Raw genomic sequence first — 18,223 nt, forward strand, 5'->3', positions numbered from 1 at the left:
TATCTTTTAAAATATTAAAGTAGCAGCAAAGAAAAAGGAGAGTGCCAACAAATACAGGCACAACCTATGAAATGTCTTATTTTCACTCCAAATCAATTACTTAGTTTAGACCTATTCTATAAGAGATTTAAAGTTATCAGCTGACAAGATCTCATAACTTAGAAACAGGACAGTAAATATGATAACTCTGTAAACCTGTGTAGGAAGACTGGATGCTGGGTGTGAAAGAACATCTTTGCAGTTTGATTAGATGGCATTATTCTGTTTCACCTAGTAGCTAACATAATGTCCTGATACCCACAGTGACAGAAAAGTTGTGATGTTCAATTCTACAATCCCTATATTTAACATGCATGCTTTTTGATCGATATTACATTTGTAGAAAGTAATTTATTTCCCTTGCTTCTTCCCTCTTAAGGGAGGGAGGGTAGCCCAGAGAGATACTGGGGGGGGAAGGCATAATTACTCATAGTTTATTTAGAACTTGCTGTTGATTCCACATGAAGCAGTCATGTGGGTGACCAGGTTTTGTGATGAAAAGCCAGAAGTGTGGTGCACTGAAGATAAGCATCTCCAAGCATCTCCTGGGAAGATTATGAGGCATATGTATAAAATAAGATTGTTGTCAGAATTTAATACTCCAATTTCAGAAGCAGCCCTGAAAATTGAGAAAAACACATATAAATCACAGGAACTAGATTGTGTAACTCGAGTGCCTCAGTGCAATTCATAAGTCATTTGCATTTTTAACTGATGAGAAGAAAGCTTATTTTTATGCTGTTTTATTGGTTTGCCTGGGAACAAACAAATCAATACGCAGTGACATTAGTTTCACTTTCAGTAGCCTATCTACTTGTTAGAATGTATTTTTAAAGAGATAAGATTGGTGTTTAGTTACATCTAATAGGCATGTTTCATAGATTATAAGAAAAACTCCCATTACCAAAGAGCCCAAAAGAAAAAACTGAAAGCTCCCTGAAGTAGTGTTTAAAATAGTTTCCATACACATTAGTATAATACGACAGAAAACAACTCTAGAATTATAAACTCTGTTACAGTCTTATAATATTTTTAAATTTAGAATAGCATTTTACAGCTCTGACAACATACGTCCAGTATGTTTACTCCTCATATTATAATTTTAGGATATAAGTTGCCAAGAACTTCAAAATTAGGAAGACACCTAATTTTGATGTTCAGGCCACCTAAACTGTCATCTTTGGAAGGAATCCCACTAGGTGAAAGAAAGGCAGTTTCATGTTTTGATGATATAAGGCACACAAAAGTCAGCTGAATAAAGGTTTACCTTTAGTAAGAGGCAGACAAGTTCTATTTGGTAGAAAAAGCCTTTCAGATGACTATGGAAATAGCGCCAGGTTTAGAAGTAATGAAGTTAGAATGCAATTAAAAATTGAAAAGTGACAAATTTGCTGGCTTCTAAGCAAAACTACTACATTGTCTTCCAGAACAGCGGGATCTTTGTAGAAGTTGTTGCAGGTGAAGCTAACATGGGGATTACAGCTAACTGAGGTCTGATCCCTTCTTCCCCCTTTCCTGCTACAAGAAACACACTCAACAGTACAAAAGCTGCCTCCTGTGGTATCCAGTACAACAGGACTGGCACAGCTAGCTGGCTGTTAATGTTTCCATAAGAAAGGAAGTCTAATTCAAGAAGTCATCTTTTGTTTCCTTTCAACAGCTACAGGGAAGCTGAAAAAAAAAAAAAAAAAGCGCAGTATTTTTCCATCCACAGAGTTTTCCTCGGGATTTTCAAAGGTACACTGAAAGCCATTAAGAGTCTCAAAAGCACAAGCTTTTTAGCTGAATGATTCTGCTTCAACTCAGCAGAGGGACTGCCCCAGTTCTCTGTTAGATAGATGAAATAACTATCAACTACAATTCCACATTCATGATTCCAACTACAGGACAGCTCCAAGTAGCTAAAACATCCAAATTTTCACTTACAGGTTATAAATAGATTCCAAATAGATTAAGTAGAGAAAATAAATACAGCGAAGCAAGAAATATCCCATGCATGAAGTTGAGAAAGAGTACAATATTTGCTCAAGTTAATTGCAAAAGCAAGAATGAGTTACCAGTCTCTACAAAGGGCATTGCATTATGTTAATGGGCACCAGAGTCTCTCTCTTCAATCACAGTAAATTAACAGCAACATTTCTAGTATTGCAGATGACTGCTCAAATTCAAGACAGAGACATCTTCCAGCACGAGAGCAAAGCCTACTAAACATGCTTATTAATGCACAGCAACACATGCATAGTGACACATCCAATCTCTTAACAGACAATGCATGATGTAAAAAACAACCAACCGTCTAGCTTGTATATCCAATATACTACCATAAACAGACAACCTTTCAAGAAACATATTGGAAAAATATTCCTATTTTGAGGACAGTTAATGTGGTACATCTTTATACATTGCGTGCACTGTTTCATTCAAGAAGCCTACAACTTCCAGGCTTCCTCTTCTCTCTGCTGATCCAGTATTATCCAGCTTGTCATACAGTATTATGATCATTTTAAAATGTAAGACACAACAAGGAGCTGTTTCACTAGCAGCTGAGCACTGAAATGTAGAGTATGGAATGGAAATAAATTTATAGAAAACACACGATTAAGAATACAAAAACTTAAGACAGCAGTGCATACTGAAACTGAAATGCCCATTTTAATATAGAAATGTTGCAGGTTACAGTCCAGATGCAATACAGAACTTAAACATCTACATCCAATACTCCAATCTTGAAAAAGCTTCTTTAGATGTTACCTGACCAGGAAACATAATTACTGTCTGTGACCTTCATGTTTCCACAAAAACCACAGAAATAGAAATTCTAGACATGCCAGAAGTTACAGTTTTGTTAATGTTGAAATGTTTAGCATCTAACTCAAATACTGTTTCACAAGGGCAGAACTTCATTTGCAACTAATGGCTTGATCTAGTAAGCCTTTTCAAACCATGTCTGAAGTTCTGTGCTGGTTTTGGCTGGGACAGAGTTAATTTTCTTCATAGTACCTAGTACGGGGCTATGGTTTGGATTTGTGCTGGAAACGGTATTGATAATACAAAGATGTTTCTGTTACTGCTGAGTAGTGTGCACACAGAGCCAAAGCCTTTTCTGCTCCTCACCCCACCCCACCAGCGAGCGGGCTAGGGCTGCACAAGGAGTTGGGAGAGGACACAGCCAGGACAGCTGCCCTCAACTGACCAAAGGGATATTCCAAACCATACAACATCTGCTCAGCATATAAAGCTGGGTGGGGGAAGAAGGAAGGAGGTGGGGGACATTCGGTGTGATGGCGTTTGTCTTCCCAAGTCATCATTATGTGTGATGGAGCCCTGCTTTTCTGGAGATGGCTGAACTGCCCGCCAATGAGAAGTGGTGAATGAATTCCTTGTCTTGCTTTGCTTGCGTGCGTGGCTTTTGCTTTACTTATTAAACTATCTTTAGTTTAGAAAACAGGAGTTTTCTCACTTTTACTCTTCCAATTCTCTCCCCCGTCCCACTGAGGGAGAGTGAGCAAGCGGCTGCGTGGTGCTTAGCTGCCGGCTGGGGTTAAACTACGAAAGTTCCAACTAAAATTCAGTTTGACAAGTGACTCACTACAGAGAACTGCTTTCCAGAATATCGTATCTATATCTTCTACAGAAATTCAATATGCAAAACCAAAGGTAATGATTATAAAATGCAAGTCCAGAACATGACCCAGTGAATCCGGGAAAAATCATTTGCAAATATCTGTCAACTCATGTTTTGTTTTGGAAGTTAACTTCTAGACAGCTTTAAAGGAAACTGATTTTCTGTATTTTCCAAACAACTGAAAATCTAATGGAAACAATAAAACAGATGAGCTTCCAACTACTTTAAGACCAGCTTGCAGGTCCTGAGACAATAAATTTCCTGTTTTCAAATACCTTGTGGATGAGTATTTAGATTTATGTGAACCTTCAACTATGACTCAATCCTGAATAATAGCAATAAATAAGATCTAATGACAGGATGAAGGGCAGAGGGAGAGAAGAAAGAATCAACACTTTAAATAATTAAGAATTATTCTGGTACAGAGCAATTCTTCTGTTTCCGTAACAGATTTCAGATTTAAATAGTAAATTATTTACTTAACTCATTTTTTCACAAGTGCCCCAGATGAAATTGCTTTAATGCCTCAAACATTTAGCTGTGGCTACATTTAGTAATTATATTTTTTGTATCAATACTCTGTCTGACGACCAGAGATCTGATCCATCAGCATAAATCCTGTATTTCCAATATGGCATGATGATAAAGACACTTAACAGCTGTAGTACCTTACATAATATATTGTTTTAATTGTTCTAAATTCAAATCTGAAATCCAAAGGTAGATTAGTAGTCTATGTCAATAAGTCATTATCACATATAGAAATAAAAAGTACATTTATACATATACAGCCAATATAATGGTACATTCCAGTTTTCCAGCTCCCTATCAAAAAAAGTTAACTACTTAAATAATACAACAGACCAAGTCCCTTTATTGTTCAAGGAATGTTCTCTCAACTTTGGGAATTATCTTCAGACCAACAGACGAAACATTAAATAAGCAAATTAAGGTGTTCTGATCTCTATAACCTCTTTTTCTTCCCCCCTCTCACCTCAAGAGACCAACTAGTCCTTTAGTTAGATATAAATTGAAGATGCAAAAATTTTATGATAAAACTCACATGGGAAAGCACAAATCCTATCATTTCTCCTTTATGCACTGATGTTTCTTACACAAGTAGTCATTTCCATTGTTTCCCCTCTTAATGCCCTCCTCCCTGTGCTGAATTGTTAGAGCACAGCAATTTCAGTTTATTTAACATTATTAAAACTGTAAAAACCTTGCTTGGAAATTTAGTTTCAGTTATCCTTCCTCCCCAGATATGGTAAACCGATTCTCTAAAGATCGTAATGGATTATTTACATGTGCAAGCCAACTTCTGTAGAAAAATATTTGAGCTTATCGGCACACTTTATGTGCACACAAGTTCAGTGGAAAGTTGATTTACCTCGTTTAACTCTATACTAGATCCCTGATATGGTTAATGACATTTTACATGAGTACTTGTTTTCCATGTCTTTTTCCTCCAATGGTCAACTTCAAAATGCCACCTGCCACTTCATATAGCAACAGCAGGGGAAACAAGCTCGTCAAGGCTTTACAATCTGTTTTAGGAAAACAGGAGTAGGATAACTGGATAATTGGAATTACTGGGATTGATGAATCACAGAGATATCACTTATCACCCCCAGCTTTTCTTTTCTTTCCTTTTTTTTTTTTTTTTAAGAGTATACATTTTTTTCCTGATTTAAAAAAGTTACAGTCTGCAAGAAAGGTTATGGAAAGTATATGCATACTGGGCAGTACTTCTTATAATCTTTCTTCAAGTTGTTCTATGACCAAATGTGGTTCATAATTTGTGCTCTGATCTATTGGGGTTTTGTCTTTTTTGTTAATTTTTGTCTTTTTTAAATATACAATGTATATGCAATGGAATAACATTTATCCTTTACAGGAAACATCAACAACACTTCTTTTAGAAAAGCAATCTTTTATGCAGTCATAAGAAACTTATTAGCAGTTATTTTATAGAAATACAAAATAGGTGTGTTACTTGAAAACTCATTTCTCAACCAAAATTTGGAGACTGTAGGAGAATTCAAGTAGTTTTTCACTCATCTTAAATTTCTTCAAGCATAAGACCAACCCTATTAGCAGTGCCTGAGGACCCATCCCTGCTTTCAAATACTGTGGTACCACACCTTTACCAACACCAGGTGACAACTCCTTAATGCTTTCAATCTGTGGTACTAAATGGCACCAAAATGATGTTAATGTATCAGCAGCTATCTAACGGCAAGCACCTTAACACTATATCATGAATTTCTAAACACATTACTATATATACACAACTAAGACTTCAGAAGGAAACAAATTTAGACCATAAAGTACTGATGGAAGTTGTTTCTGAGGCACTGCGCAACAGAAACAGTCAGCTTGCTGTCAAATCTGGCCACGTTTAGATGCAAGTATAGAATATGCTTTGGAGAAAGCATTTATTTATCAACACATATTGTGCTAACAGATAAAGAAAGCCATTATGACTTGAACTAGTACACACTAAGTAAAAAAAGAATACCATGATAAATACACCTCTACATCCTCAAGGCTCAGTACAAGTAGAGAAAAACCAAAACAAACCCAACCCAAGCCTAAACCACCCCTCTTCCTTGGTGTATGCTCATTCACTTAAGTACAAGAAGGTAAAGGAAATATTTGAGGAAAACGATGGGGATAAGACCACGAAGAACCTAGCAGCACACTTTTATTTCGTACATAATATATAAAATCAAATTCTTGTCTATTCATTTCTAATGGACAGACGCATCTTTAGCATGAACTGATCTTAAGTAAAAAATTGTCCTTTTCAGAGAACTTTGCCAATGGGACAGGTGGAGGCCTCTCAGCAAGGCCTGATATTGAGGAACGCCATCCGCAACAGGAGCTACAAGGTACCCCACACAGAGTTTGCTTTAAACCCTGTGTAACTGACAACTATGAATTAGTCACCTTTACTGATAGTAATGTTAGATAGTAGTAGATTCATGGTTATTTCCAATAAATCAGTTATCTATTAAGTGTGTAGCATGTAATAGAAAAAAAAAAAAGAGTCAGCTAAAGGATTTCCTGGATTTTTTTTTTTTTGACACTTCATACAGCGCAGCATTTGATCAAAGCAGCATTTAATATGATGACAGGAGTGTTGATTTCTTTGCCACTAGATCAGCTGAGGTTACATCTACTGGATTACTTCAGAGTAAAAGCCAATAGGGAATAGACTACTCTATACAGGTAAAAGAAGAAAGCATAATCAGAAGAAAAATGGGAATAAATCAAGAATAAGAGTTCAGTTCTATTCATTGATTTATTTAATAAACTTATAAACCAGCTCCTACTACTTGTTTCATATGTTACTGATCTTTGCTTTTGCTTGTTCCTTCTTCTTCCTGTAAGTCTTTTCCACTAAAAAAAAGCACAGTACTACTTTAAAGTCTATTTGGTAGTCCTATGTTAACACATTCAGCTGTAGCTTTTTATCAAGAAAGAAGCAAAAGCACTACAACTTGGTTACTCATTAATCCTCTTTCCTGTTTCTCCAGTCTAAGATACTGTACAATAGCAGAGAGAACATTTTTTGGAAAAGAAAGCTACTCTACTAGCTTCCACTTTTTGTAAGTCAACAGCATTTCATGATGTATTTGTAAATCGAGATTTTGCTTTCCATTGCCCTTTGTCCTGGTTCTGGCAAGGATAGAGTTAATTTCACAAGGAGCTTTAACTCTATCCTTGCCAGAACCAGGACACTCTTCCACCCTGAGTTTTCCCATCACTGTGTTCTGAAGAAGATAGCCCATTTTTCATCCCAATACCCACAAAAAGGTTTCAATGATACTGTTACAGCTACAATTCCCTGTATGTACTGATACTTTCCAGCACATACATTAAAAGCCACTAAGACGCAGTTGTACATAATGACAGGTTGAACCATCTGGTACTGTCAAACAGTTCTGATTAAAAAGTTAGTTTTTTAACAGCTTTCAGATTTGTGCTAGCAGTCAGTCATGAGAAGTCACATTACTCAAGTTAAAATGCAGAAGACCACATTAGCATATTTCTTGTACTTGCATAACATCTTAAAAAAAGTTCTCACTAATCACACTAACTTCTATATAAAACAATAAATTTTCTGGATTATCTTGAGAACCAAACTTGACATAATTTTCGCATAACATGTATAGAAATAACAATATTTTTGAAATACGTCTTCTACGATTATTTCCAGAGAAGACCTAAATAAAGGCTTAAGGCAGGAACTCATTCTGTAGTAAATAACTTCGACATTTTGATACATGTAGGAAAAGGACTGCCTCTACTGTCTTCAGAAGTAACTCCTAAAAAGTTACAACATTTAATCCTGAAGAAAACATTGCACTCTTTTCTGTGGAAGTTATTCTGTAACTATATTAAGATGCAAAGTTACTGAAGATCTCATTAAAAGAGAAATATACTGTGCCTTAAACCATAATATTGTAACTTGCCATTCTGATCCCCTTGTTCCAAAAGGCCAAGTTTATACCATCAAATACTTATAAGGGCTTTGACCAAGAGTCAACACCAAAATACATCACTGGTAACAATATTCAAGCAATATACATGCTGAAAATATGAAGATTCAAAAGACATTTATGATATTAATTTCAATGCCTTGAAGCAAAAATGCTCCATGCAAAATCATTGAGCTGCAGAGTGTTTTGTAACCACAGCCTAATACTTCACCTAAGTAAGTGAGAAGTTTGAAGTCAGAGTTCTACTATGATTCTAAGTTTTGGAGCTAAGAAGAAAACCATTACCCATAGTTAGACTCTTGCAGTTTTTTAAAATTTATTTTACACTCTACATAAGACACAAGAATAGACTTCCTTAATTTCAACATGCTCCACTGTGGGGTGGGGAAGTTAAAAAAATAATCATAAAAGTTATCAGTCTTCTAGTCAGAGATTGCAATTGCTGTCCTGAGACTCAAGTTAAACAGTGCTGATGGGATACTATTTATGACAGGAATCAAACTTTTGACTGACATTTGAATGCACAAGACTACAAGTGCTTAACTGCATGTACACTACAAAACAAAACCACGTAGACATGTAAAGATGTGTCCATAGAAACACAGTGGACACAGATTCACATGGGAGAAATGTGTTTGTTATAAAAAAAAAATAAAGAGCGAGCTCCAGTTACAGTATATTACTAAAATCCATGCAACAGCATCTTAGTGTATGAAGAAGTTGTAATGAGAATTACTGGATTATTGGAAAAACATGTCATTAATAGATTAATTTTCCTTTTTTGTCTCATCCCTGTTTTGAGACTTACCAATAAGTATTCACCTATTATTCCTGCATCTAGAATGTTATCAGAAAACTGTCAGTTTCCTTGACTGAAAACTAAGTCTGCTTCATCAAGTTGCAACTTCTTTGCTGTACTCATATTCCTTTCAACTGTGAATTTTAAGTTACAATTTGCTCCATTCAAAAGTGACTTGTATTTGTGAAATGTTACCCTGAACTGATGTTTGAGCAAAGCATTAGGATGGCATAAATTAAACAGTCATGATCATAGTAAGCAGACTAATAAAGCACACTGCTTTGTTTTTCTTATTGGAAAGTATTTAACACTATTTAACTATATTCCTATGAAAGTATTAAAAAAAAAAATTCTTTGACAATGTTCTTCCTTACCTCCCACTCTTTAGCAGCATCTTCGGTAGTGGATTCTTCACTAGTTTCAGGCTCTTCCTTCTTTTTTACCACTATAAATCCAGGTTCTCGAAGAGATTCCCCAGTATCTTCTGCATATATCTCTGGACTCCACTGGATAAAGAAGACATACAAGTGATCTGTCCTAGAGAAGTCAAGTAATGACACAGAAAAGAAAATAAGGTAAGTTTGTGATCTTTTGGGTCATGTCTAACAATTATCGAGTATTTAAGGTTAAAATGAAAATACTTACTATTTCATGTTTGTCTAGATATTAAACACACATTTGAAAAAAAGCTAAGTTTTTTGTTGGTTTGTTGGGTTTTTTTTTTTGCATTTTAATTATATGAAGCTGACACTGGAGGAAAAAGCAGGAAACAAGTTGGCAATCAACTAGCTGCATTTTCATATACAACTAATGTCCTTCAACCACTTCTGTCCCAGTGGAAACCTCTGTTTACAATTGAAATAATTTCCAAAATAAAACACTAAGAATTTTTAATTTTATTTTAAAAGAGTTACATAAAAACATAAACAAAATTGGAATTTAAAAGTGTTTGCATGTCTGTTTTCCCCATCCCTGAAGAAGAGCTGAACACTCCCAAGACATGTGACCAAAATTAAACAGACCGTGAGAATTACTACAGATATCAGAGAGAGAGCGAGCTAGATCATAAACTACAGACTACTCAACTGCAGTAAGTACCAAGATTCAAAGTTACCTCCTTGTAAGTTACCTGCCACAAAATGCATGGTTCTCCAGTTCGGAAGAACAAAATGCCCAAATTCCCAGAAGAAAGTTATTTACAACCCTACTAGATGTCAGTCTATACTGTTTAAGCATTTCCTGTAGGTGCACAGATGGAGCATTTAAGAAGAGGGACATGCAATGAATACACTAGTATCTCTTCATCATGGAAAAGACAGCTTTAGAGCTAGATCTTTAGAGCTCTGCTTACTAAGACTTTGAATATTTCTTATGCCTCTCTTCAGAGATACTTGCTACAGTGAATATGCATACTGGATTAGCATGAAGAACAATATTTGGACTCCCCACCGCCCCCCCTTCCTTACTAAATCCCTGAATACTGAAAGAACACCAAGAGATATAGAGCAACAAAGTCTCTCAAAACTGCACCTATAATTTTCATGTGCCTCTGTCTAAAAGGCTGTGATAATAGTTTCCAAACAGGGTCAGTTATTCAGTTACCCTTGTTAAAATCAAGGTTCCTGGATAACACTGATGAAAAGAGATAAATCTTTCTCTGACAGTAAGAGAATAAAACATTTCAGATGCTTTAAGTAGATAAGTTCTGTGACAAAGAACAAGAAGCTGCAGATTCATGCACTGAATGAGGTATCAAATTTTAAAAGTCTTACAAGTAGGAAAATTAAAAAAAAAAAAATCATTATTTTAACTTTAAGAACTTGAAATTTGGTATAATTATAGCAGTTAAAAAAGTAAATAAAACTTAGAGTTCCTTAAACATCAAGACACTCCTTCCCTGACTGGCTCATTTGAGATGAACACTGAAATAATGCAGGTTTGTCAGATACCTACTTTTTTTCTCTTTCTAACCACTAGGTGACAAAGACAACTGGGTTGACACTAAATATTTTGACTTACAGGGTAGCACTCAATAAGGTTAACAGTGAATTAAGAAAACAAACACCCCACTAACACCAGATCTGACTTTGTGTACAAAAACATAGGACATACACTGGATGGAAAAAGAACAGATTACTAATTCCCATGCAGTTAGAGAGAAACCCTTCATAGGTGGAGTGATTCCCAAGGAGATCTGATGCAGACTGTAAACTAAGAACTATTTCTTCTGAAATAGGTGATAAATTCTGCTTTGTGCTGAAGATAAGTACTTGCTCTGCTACATTAGAAAATGAATCAAAAAGACAGTAATCATTTTAATAAACCAACCTAGACATCATCGCCATATGTGAAACATTTATCTGCTTTCAAATTAAATATGAAATATGATATGAAAGAACAAGAAAATTTGAGTTGACTGTAACCACAAGAGGTCACCTGGCCCAGACAGGACTAGCTATACAGAACCAGTGTGACATATCTGTCTCAAGAAATTGCATAATCTCCACCAGTTAGGAGTAGCAGGGGTGATGTTTAAAAGCAGGTTAGTGACCTTCTAGTACAGACTCAATTCTTTCTGTTGGAAAACTCAAGTATTTTGATGCCATTTCAGTCCATTACACATCTCCATTCGCAGTGGACACAAAAAAAAGAGACTACTACCTTTCTTGCTGCAGCCAACTTTTAAGTATGAAAATGATTTTATGTTTGTAATCCTTTTCTCCTTTAGATTAAAGAACCCCACTTACTTCTAATTTTCTTTATATGTTACACTTTCTAGGTATTAATTAGTCTTGCTGCTTTCCTCTGGACTCTCTCCAATTGATCCATATCTGTCCTCAACTGCAGTGCCCCAACTGGATATTCTACGCCATTCAGCTCAAAAGAAAAGATGGAAAAGTGACTTGATCATTGCGTGTAGGTATTTATACAAGATGATAGCTGATAGTTTGTTGTTGTTCCTTCTTTCTTCCCACCCCCCATCTCTTCTGACAAGGATATAATAATCTCCAATACCCCCCCCAAAAAATCACATTCAACTTGAAAATACGTCACAGTTTCCTAGCAGTAAAGATCATTTAAGAATTCAAGACTTTACCAGTGAGTGACCATGGACATCTCAGGTCTTTGAATCACTGCAACAAATTTAGATATTTTTCTGGTAGATATGTTTAAGTTGCTTCCTGGAAAAGTTTTATGTTCCATATATAAAGATAAGACAAAAGAACCCCAGCTAGCTCTTCTGAACTCAAAGCTCTGAGAAGTAGAGAGAATTTTCAGAAAGTTTCCAAATAATGGGAAGCACAGATAACAACAACAAAAACTTTGTTGCAGAACTCACTTCCTTCACCAGACACCACTTACTTGAATCTTTCTTTCATTATTTACTTGCTATGAACACAAGCCTAAATAATACCATGAGACACTATCAGCTGAACTTGCAAGTAACTCAAGTAAATCAGTAAAATTTCAGTATGGTAAGGAGGTATTCCAGTGTTAAGTACAAGCCAATCATCAATATCCTCAGTTGTTGACCCTTTTTTTGCGTTGCTTTATAGACAGTCACTCAAAATTTTTGAGTGGTGCAGGAAAAAAAGCTCGAAGACCTATTGGAAAGCATGGATCTTTACAGTTTATCTCCTCCTTACCTTTCTTGTGGAACAGCAAACCAGTACTCGTGTTTTTTATCCCTCTGTGCATACTGTTGCATTGATGCACTTGCTTGCGAAACAAACGTTTTTCTCATGGGTTTTCCAACCCTGAGACGCAGAAACTTGTGAGATCGATGCCGTCTTTTTTCTTTTGTAAGAGAAGAACCTATTAGTAAAGAAAAAGTTAGCTATCAATGTACAAAAGAGCTTAACAAAATTATTAGCCAATTTTGTATTAGGCAATACAGGTATACAGGACAGATATATAAATAAGTAACAGGAGATGAGCTAACACAAGTAGTAATGATCACCTGTCTTTTTTTTGTTACATAAATTGCATCAGCAGAATTAACTTCAGAGTACAACACATTTGAATAATTCTAACATTCATTTCTGCTTCCTACCCCAGATCACATTATGATAGTCTTTCATCCATGCTTGAAAAGTATTTATTTCAGAAGGTATTCTCAATGCATACCCCCTCACCACCAAATCAGACAACCCTCCCACTGTTAAAAATATATTTTATATATATATGCAGAAGATAGAGTGTTAAGTAAGTACTTAGGCTTGATTCACATATGTCAAAGCTGTTCATTAGTTACTTTTCATTTAAAAAAAGAAAAGTTCTGGCACTACTAATAGAGGAATAAGATGAATTTTAATTTGTTAGCTACATCAAACACTTCAAAGGTATGAACACCACTTCAGGATGAAGTATATCGGATGTTGCAGTACGGATTTTTTTCCCCTCCGGTGGTATATTTAATTGAACTAATAGAATTATATGATTACCCTCAAAGTTGGATTGTCAAGTCACCACAAGGTAAACAAAGAAGCCTTCTCAAAATTGTTTTTTTGCTAGATTAATTGCCCAAATCCTAGAACGTGAGCTCCTGCCACAAAATACTTTTTAAAGCAAGGAAGGAAAATATAAATTTAAGAGTTCTTATGATCAGCTATGACAACAAAAGTATTTATCCTACCTCTAGTGTTATATGTACGTACATACAGATAAGTTCCAATTTTCTGGGACACTCATCTTTTCTTTACAGCCGAAGTACTCCTTCAGTGTCTGAACAGACTACAGATACACTAAGCACAGAAAACATCACCTTCTTGACCTATAAACACCTCTACTGTATGTTTTCTCAATTAGATTTTCCCTATAAAGTTTAGAATAGCATTGTTCCACAAAAGAATATTTTTTTTTCAGTAAATATTTAAATATGCATCTCCTAATTTTCAGTTACACTTTACAATTATACCTGCAGTATACAGTATGGTAGAAGTGTCATAATATGCATTACTTGGATGTATTTTATAAATCTAAGCTCACAAGTAAACTGTAAAATAAAAACCCCAAAACCAAAAAGAACCAAAATAAAAAAAAACATTCATAGGATTGGCACAAACTTTGTGCCAGTGTTAGAGAAGTACTCTTAAAATGATCTGATATTTGGGATTTTGGTCCTTCAGATGCAGCAGTTAAGAACAACTCTGACCTAGAGCTCAGAGAAGTGGGATTTTTACCATACCTTAAAAAAGAAAAATGAGTGAGATTATAGCTCTAGCTAGCAGAGAGATCGAAAACAATGTAGCCCTGCCCAAATCTCAAAAGGACTATTTACGATGCTCTTTTTTTTTTTTTGGTGTTTTCTCCAATATATTTTTTGTATATTTAACACAGAATTCATCAGAAGAGATTTTAGTAATGGCTATTGTGTGTTTTCTGCTTCCCCCCCCGCCCTTTTCAATCTCTGCCAATACCCAGTTAAGTAAGCAGCAGACATGTTATCTTTAACGAATTTTCAGCTTGTTTATATATACACAAAATTATAGATCATTACAACTCCGCCAAAGTATCAACTACATTAGCTATTATTTCAGTCCAGTGGTTAACATAAGTGCCTGTAAAAAACAGAAGGGAATACAAGAGTCCTGCGTTAAAAAGAAAAAAAAATATCCAAGGGAGCCTTTTTAGTTATTCTAGTCTACTCATAGTTATCAACTTGCATTGCATCACCTGTTCAACATTCAGATCAAATAGATCATTAATTAAAAAATCAGAAACATGTGAACTCTGAAGATCAACAAATGGTAGTTCCCAAAAACCTTGATGCTCAAAAGCCCCGCAAAAGAGAAAAAATTCAATTAAGTCCTTGCTATATGCAGGAGATAAAAGGACTAGGTAACAATCATACAAAACTCATAGTATGATTAATTCAGAGTTTTAGTCCAATAGACAGGATATGAGAAGAAGTTTACAGTGTTTCAATTTTTTAATGACCTAGTGTTTTTTAGTGACCTATTGTTAACAGACCTGTCATAGCTTGTCTTTGGTGACCCTCAAGAGTTAAGCAATAGATCTATGCTTTTACCTTGGCTCTATTTAAATTTGCCTGTAGACAAAGCTAGTAGAAGCTTCACCAAATCCATCTAGACTGAGAAATATTAATTCATAATGTACTGGCTTATTTGCATTCTGCAAATGCAACATGCAAGCATAAGAAGTATACAGTAATTTCAAATGAAGCTGGACTGAAGTCATTGCCACAAGTGTCTAAAAAGTAACCTGTGCTTTTTTTTTTTAAGTTTTTTTTTTCTATTGTACCCCTACCACTTTTAGTGAGGCTGTAACACCATGTGCAGAAGGTTTCTAGCCAGCACTCCTCTGTCTGACTGTATGCAGACACTTTTTTTTGATTATATATGTATATACTCTGTGACTGTACAGATCATCATGCACAAAAAACCTGTAGAGTCACTCAATGATGCAATCTTTTAGAAAACCCACAAACTAAAGCATTTAATACAACTGAATTACAAGTAATATTCAATTGTATGAAGAGCAGCAATTGTGGCAAAGAACTCTTGGTGCTTGCATTTTTTAAAAGTCACAACCACTAACTACTGCTAGCTGACATTTTTGCCAAAGGACTTCCTCCGATATTGAAGGCATAAAAGCCAAAGTTATCACAGAATGATGCAACTAGTCTGCTTTGAAATTGAACACTCAGTTACTTCCTTAACAAGGTGAAAAAAACCTGAAAACTATCATATCAGATTCTGAAGTGTAAAATTAAATTCTGTGTTCAATAGAGGGGTATATTCTTTGGTTGACAATCTCAACTTTTAATAATTAGCATAAGCAATCTGGCCTTCAAACACTCTCCACATATAATTTATTAGTTTGTGACAGGCATTAATAGATATGTTTTCTTTCTCAAAATATTGCACAATTAAAACAACTAGTTTATCTCCGTTAGTAAGATGGTAAGGCATCAGAAAGTGACCTATGAATATTTTAGAAAGCAAAATCAAATACATGTAGGAACATCTTTAAGTTATTTAAAAGACACAGTATTTTTTATATGAATTGAGTACCTTCAACAGACTTTCAAAGATGAGTTCCAACTAATAATCTTAGGGTCTGATCTTTGTAGAGGAATAAAAGGTACTCAAGAAATAAACCTAGTTGTTGCTCATATTCATAGCATTAGTTTCTTACCAACTAGCTCTTACTTATCCTGAGAAATGCTTTTTGTATGCTTAAGCTTGTTCTAGTCAGCACGAAAATACGACAAGATACAAGTGAAAGAGTTCTGAAAATATCAGTGTTAAGCCTCAACCTTGTTGCTCAAATAACCTTAACCACAAGGTAGACATGCCATAAATGAGATGAAATTAATTCCCTGAAATTCATTCATATACATGTACAGTGGGATCAAAGTTTAAGTGACAGCAAGCTGACTGCTAAAAAACATTTTTAAATTTTGAGCTCTACAGTGACCAATGCATCATGGATCTAGTTTTATAGGCTCATTTAAGTCACCTCTACAAAGACACTATGTATTAATATGATCATAAATATAATTTCAATAATGAAAAATGACAGTAACAAAGGTATCCATGCTTTCAGTTTCCTGAGCAATGTTTTCCCTACTAGTTTATATAAGGTATAACTTAGGTATATCTTCAAGCCAGCAAGAAATATAAGTAACATATGGGGAGATCTGTTCTACAGAATGCAAACCAACAAGAATTCTGGTAAGCTGGAGGGAGATACATCAGAAATCTGAAGGCTAACTGTATCCATAAATACTGACTCACCTAATTGCCCATCTCCTGCAGTCACAGTTTTCTGACTAATTTCTTTTTGTGAATCCTGTTGCATGTTTTCTCTTTGTTGTTTGGTTTGTTGCATAGTGTGGGTCTTCCAGAGCTTGCGGAGTTCTTCAACTTCTGTTTCAGAGTCTTGAGTTTGCGTTTTCACTACTTTTCCTTTGCTAGCTGTCTCTTTCTTTTGAGAGTCTGTGGTATCTTCACAACTTGGACATTCCTCTCCTGTCTTACCCTCTCCTTGTTCTTTTCCTAACAAGGAATCTTGATTGTTGCCCACTTCTGCCTCTTTGTTATGCTCTTCACTATCACATGATCCTTGTAAAGACTGCTGGAGGACATCTGCAATGTTTTCACTAGGTTCTTGTCCCCTCTTTGTAAACATTTCAGCACTTTCTGAACCTAAGCTACGGGTACCAAACTGTTTAACATTTACAACCATTTCAGCACTGGGTTTCAAGTCACTGGCAGCTTCATTTGAGTCCGAAATGATGGTTAAACATTCAGCACTAGTCTGGTTTATTGTTTGGACAGATTCTGATGATGCTCCAGAAGATTTGTCTTGTCGAAGCTCATCCGAGGAAACAAGTTCCTCACGTATTGGAGAGAGTTCTGATTCTGTGAAGACATCTTCTGAAAGAGACTCTTCTGTGCTCCTTGGGGCAGTACTAGCACTGTCATTGCCTGTATCACGAATCTTGGAATCCATTTCATCTGTATTGCTCTTTGCAGCTTTCTTGGAATGGCAAAGTTCCCTTACAGACAGCTGTTCTAGATCTCTGTTGAGCAAATAAGAATGTTGTTATAGCAGGTGCCTTTTACATCAAGCTCTTTTCTTTACTAATTTTTATTTAATGCTGAAAAACTTTAAAGGTGCTCTTAAAAAAAAAAAAGAGAAACTAAAAAACCAAACTTAATCCAGAGCATCAGTAATAAGAAACAAGCATAAAATATGTTCCCTTAATGGTAAGCTTATGGCAGACCTTTTGCCAGTATTACATAGACAGGACTTCCCAATTTCATGACATTACTTTTGCAAGGAGAAACTCTCCTATGAAACTAACAAGATCGTTTGAGATGCTTAAATTGTAAAAATAATATAAAGAACAGGGGAAAAACAACAAAAAGTTACACACAACCATGATCTCTAAAGGTAGAAATCATCCACAATCTTTTAAGCTCTGTCTACCAAAGAGGCCAGTGCAATGGTATAGATCTGTCCCAAGCTATGAAGTTGACACTGTAGAACATGAATGCAGGAAATCATCTGGTCTAACCTTAACTATCCAAGTTAGTCAATGCAGAATAACAGGAACCATCAAGGTAGATCTTATCAAGGAGGATCTTACCATTCTGCCCATAGGAAATACCTAATAGTGACTGGTGTCTTCACCAGTCAGGTATCCAACTTTGAGGATGCTACTGTTAAGCAAAATAAATCCCAAGCTACTTGATACAACTAAATAATTTAAAGAGTAAA

General features: G+C 35.5%; 1 protein-coding gene across 11 annotated transcripts in view; it reads right to left on the minus strand.

Annotated features, from left to right (window-relative positions):
* The window catches only part of OXR1 (oxidation resistance 1), a 293,745-nt gene that overhangs the window by 26,722 nt on the left and 248,800 nt on the right, over window positions 1-18,223 (minus strand). For all 11 annotated transcript variants that reach the window (XM_054814190.1, XM_054814187.1, XM_054814192.1 and 8 more), the window contains 3 exons: window positions 16,735-17,522; window positions 12,619-12,787; window positions 9,346-9,508 (listed from right to left, as the gene is read on the minus strand). In XM_054814190.1, coding sequence (XP_054670165.1) covers window positions 9,346-9,508; window positions 12,619-12,787; window positions 16,735-17,522 — 1,120 coding nt within the window. The remainder of the gene's footprint in view (window positions 1-9,345; window positions 9,509-12,618; window positions 12,788-16,734; window positions 17,523-18,223) is intronic.

This window comes from Grus americana, chromosome 2 (assembly GCF_028858705.1).
Source record: "Grus americana isolate bGruAme1 chromosome 2, bGruAme1.mat, whole genome shotgun sequence".
Lineage (NCBI taxonomy): Eukaryota > Metazoa > Chordata > Aves > Gruiformes > Gruidae > Grus > Grus americana.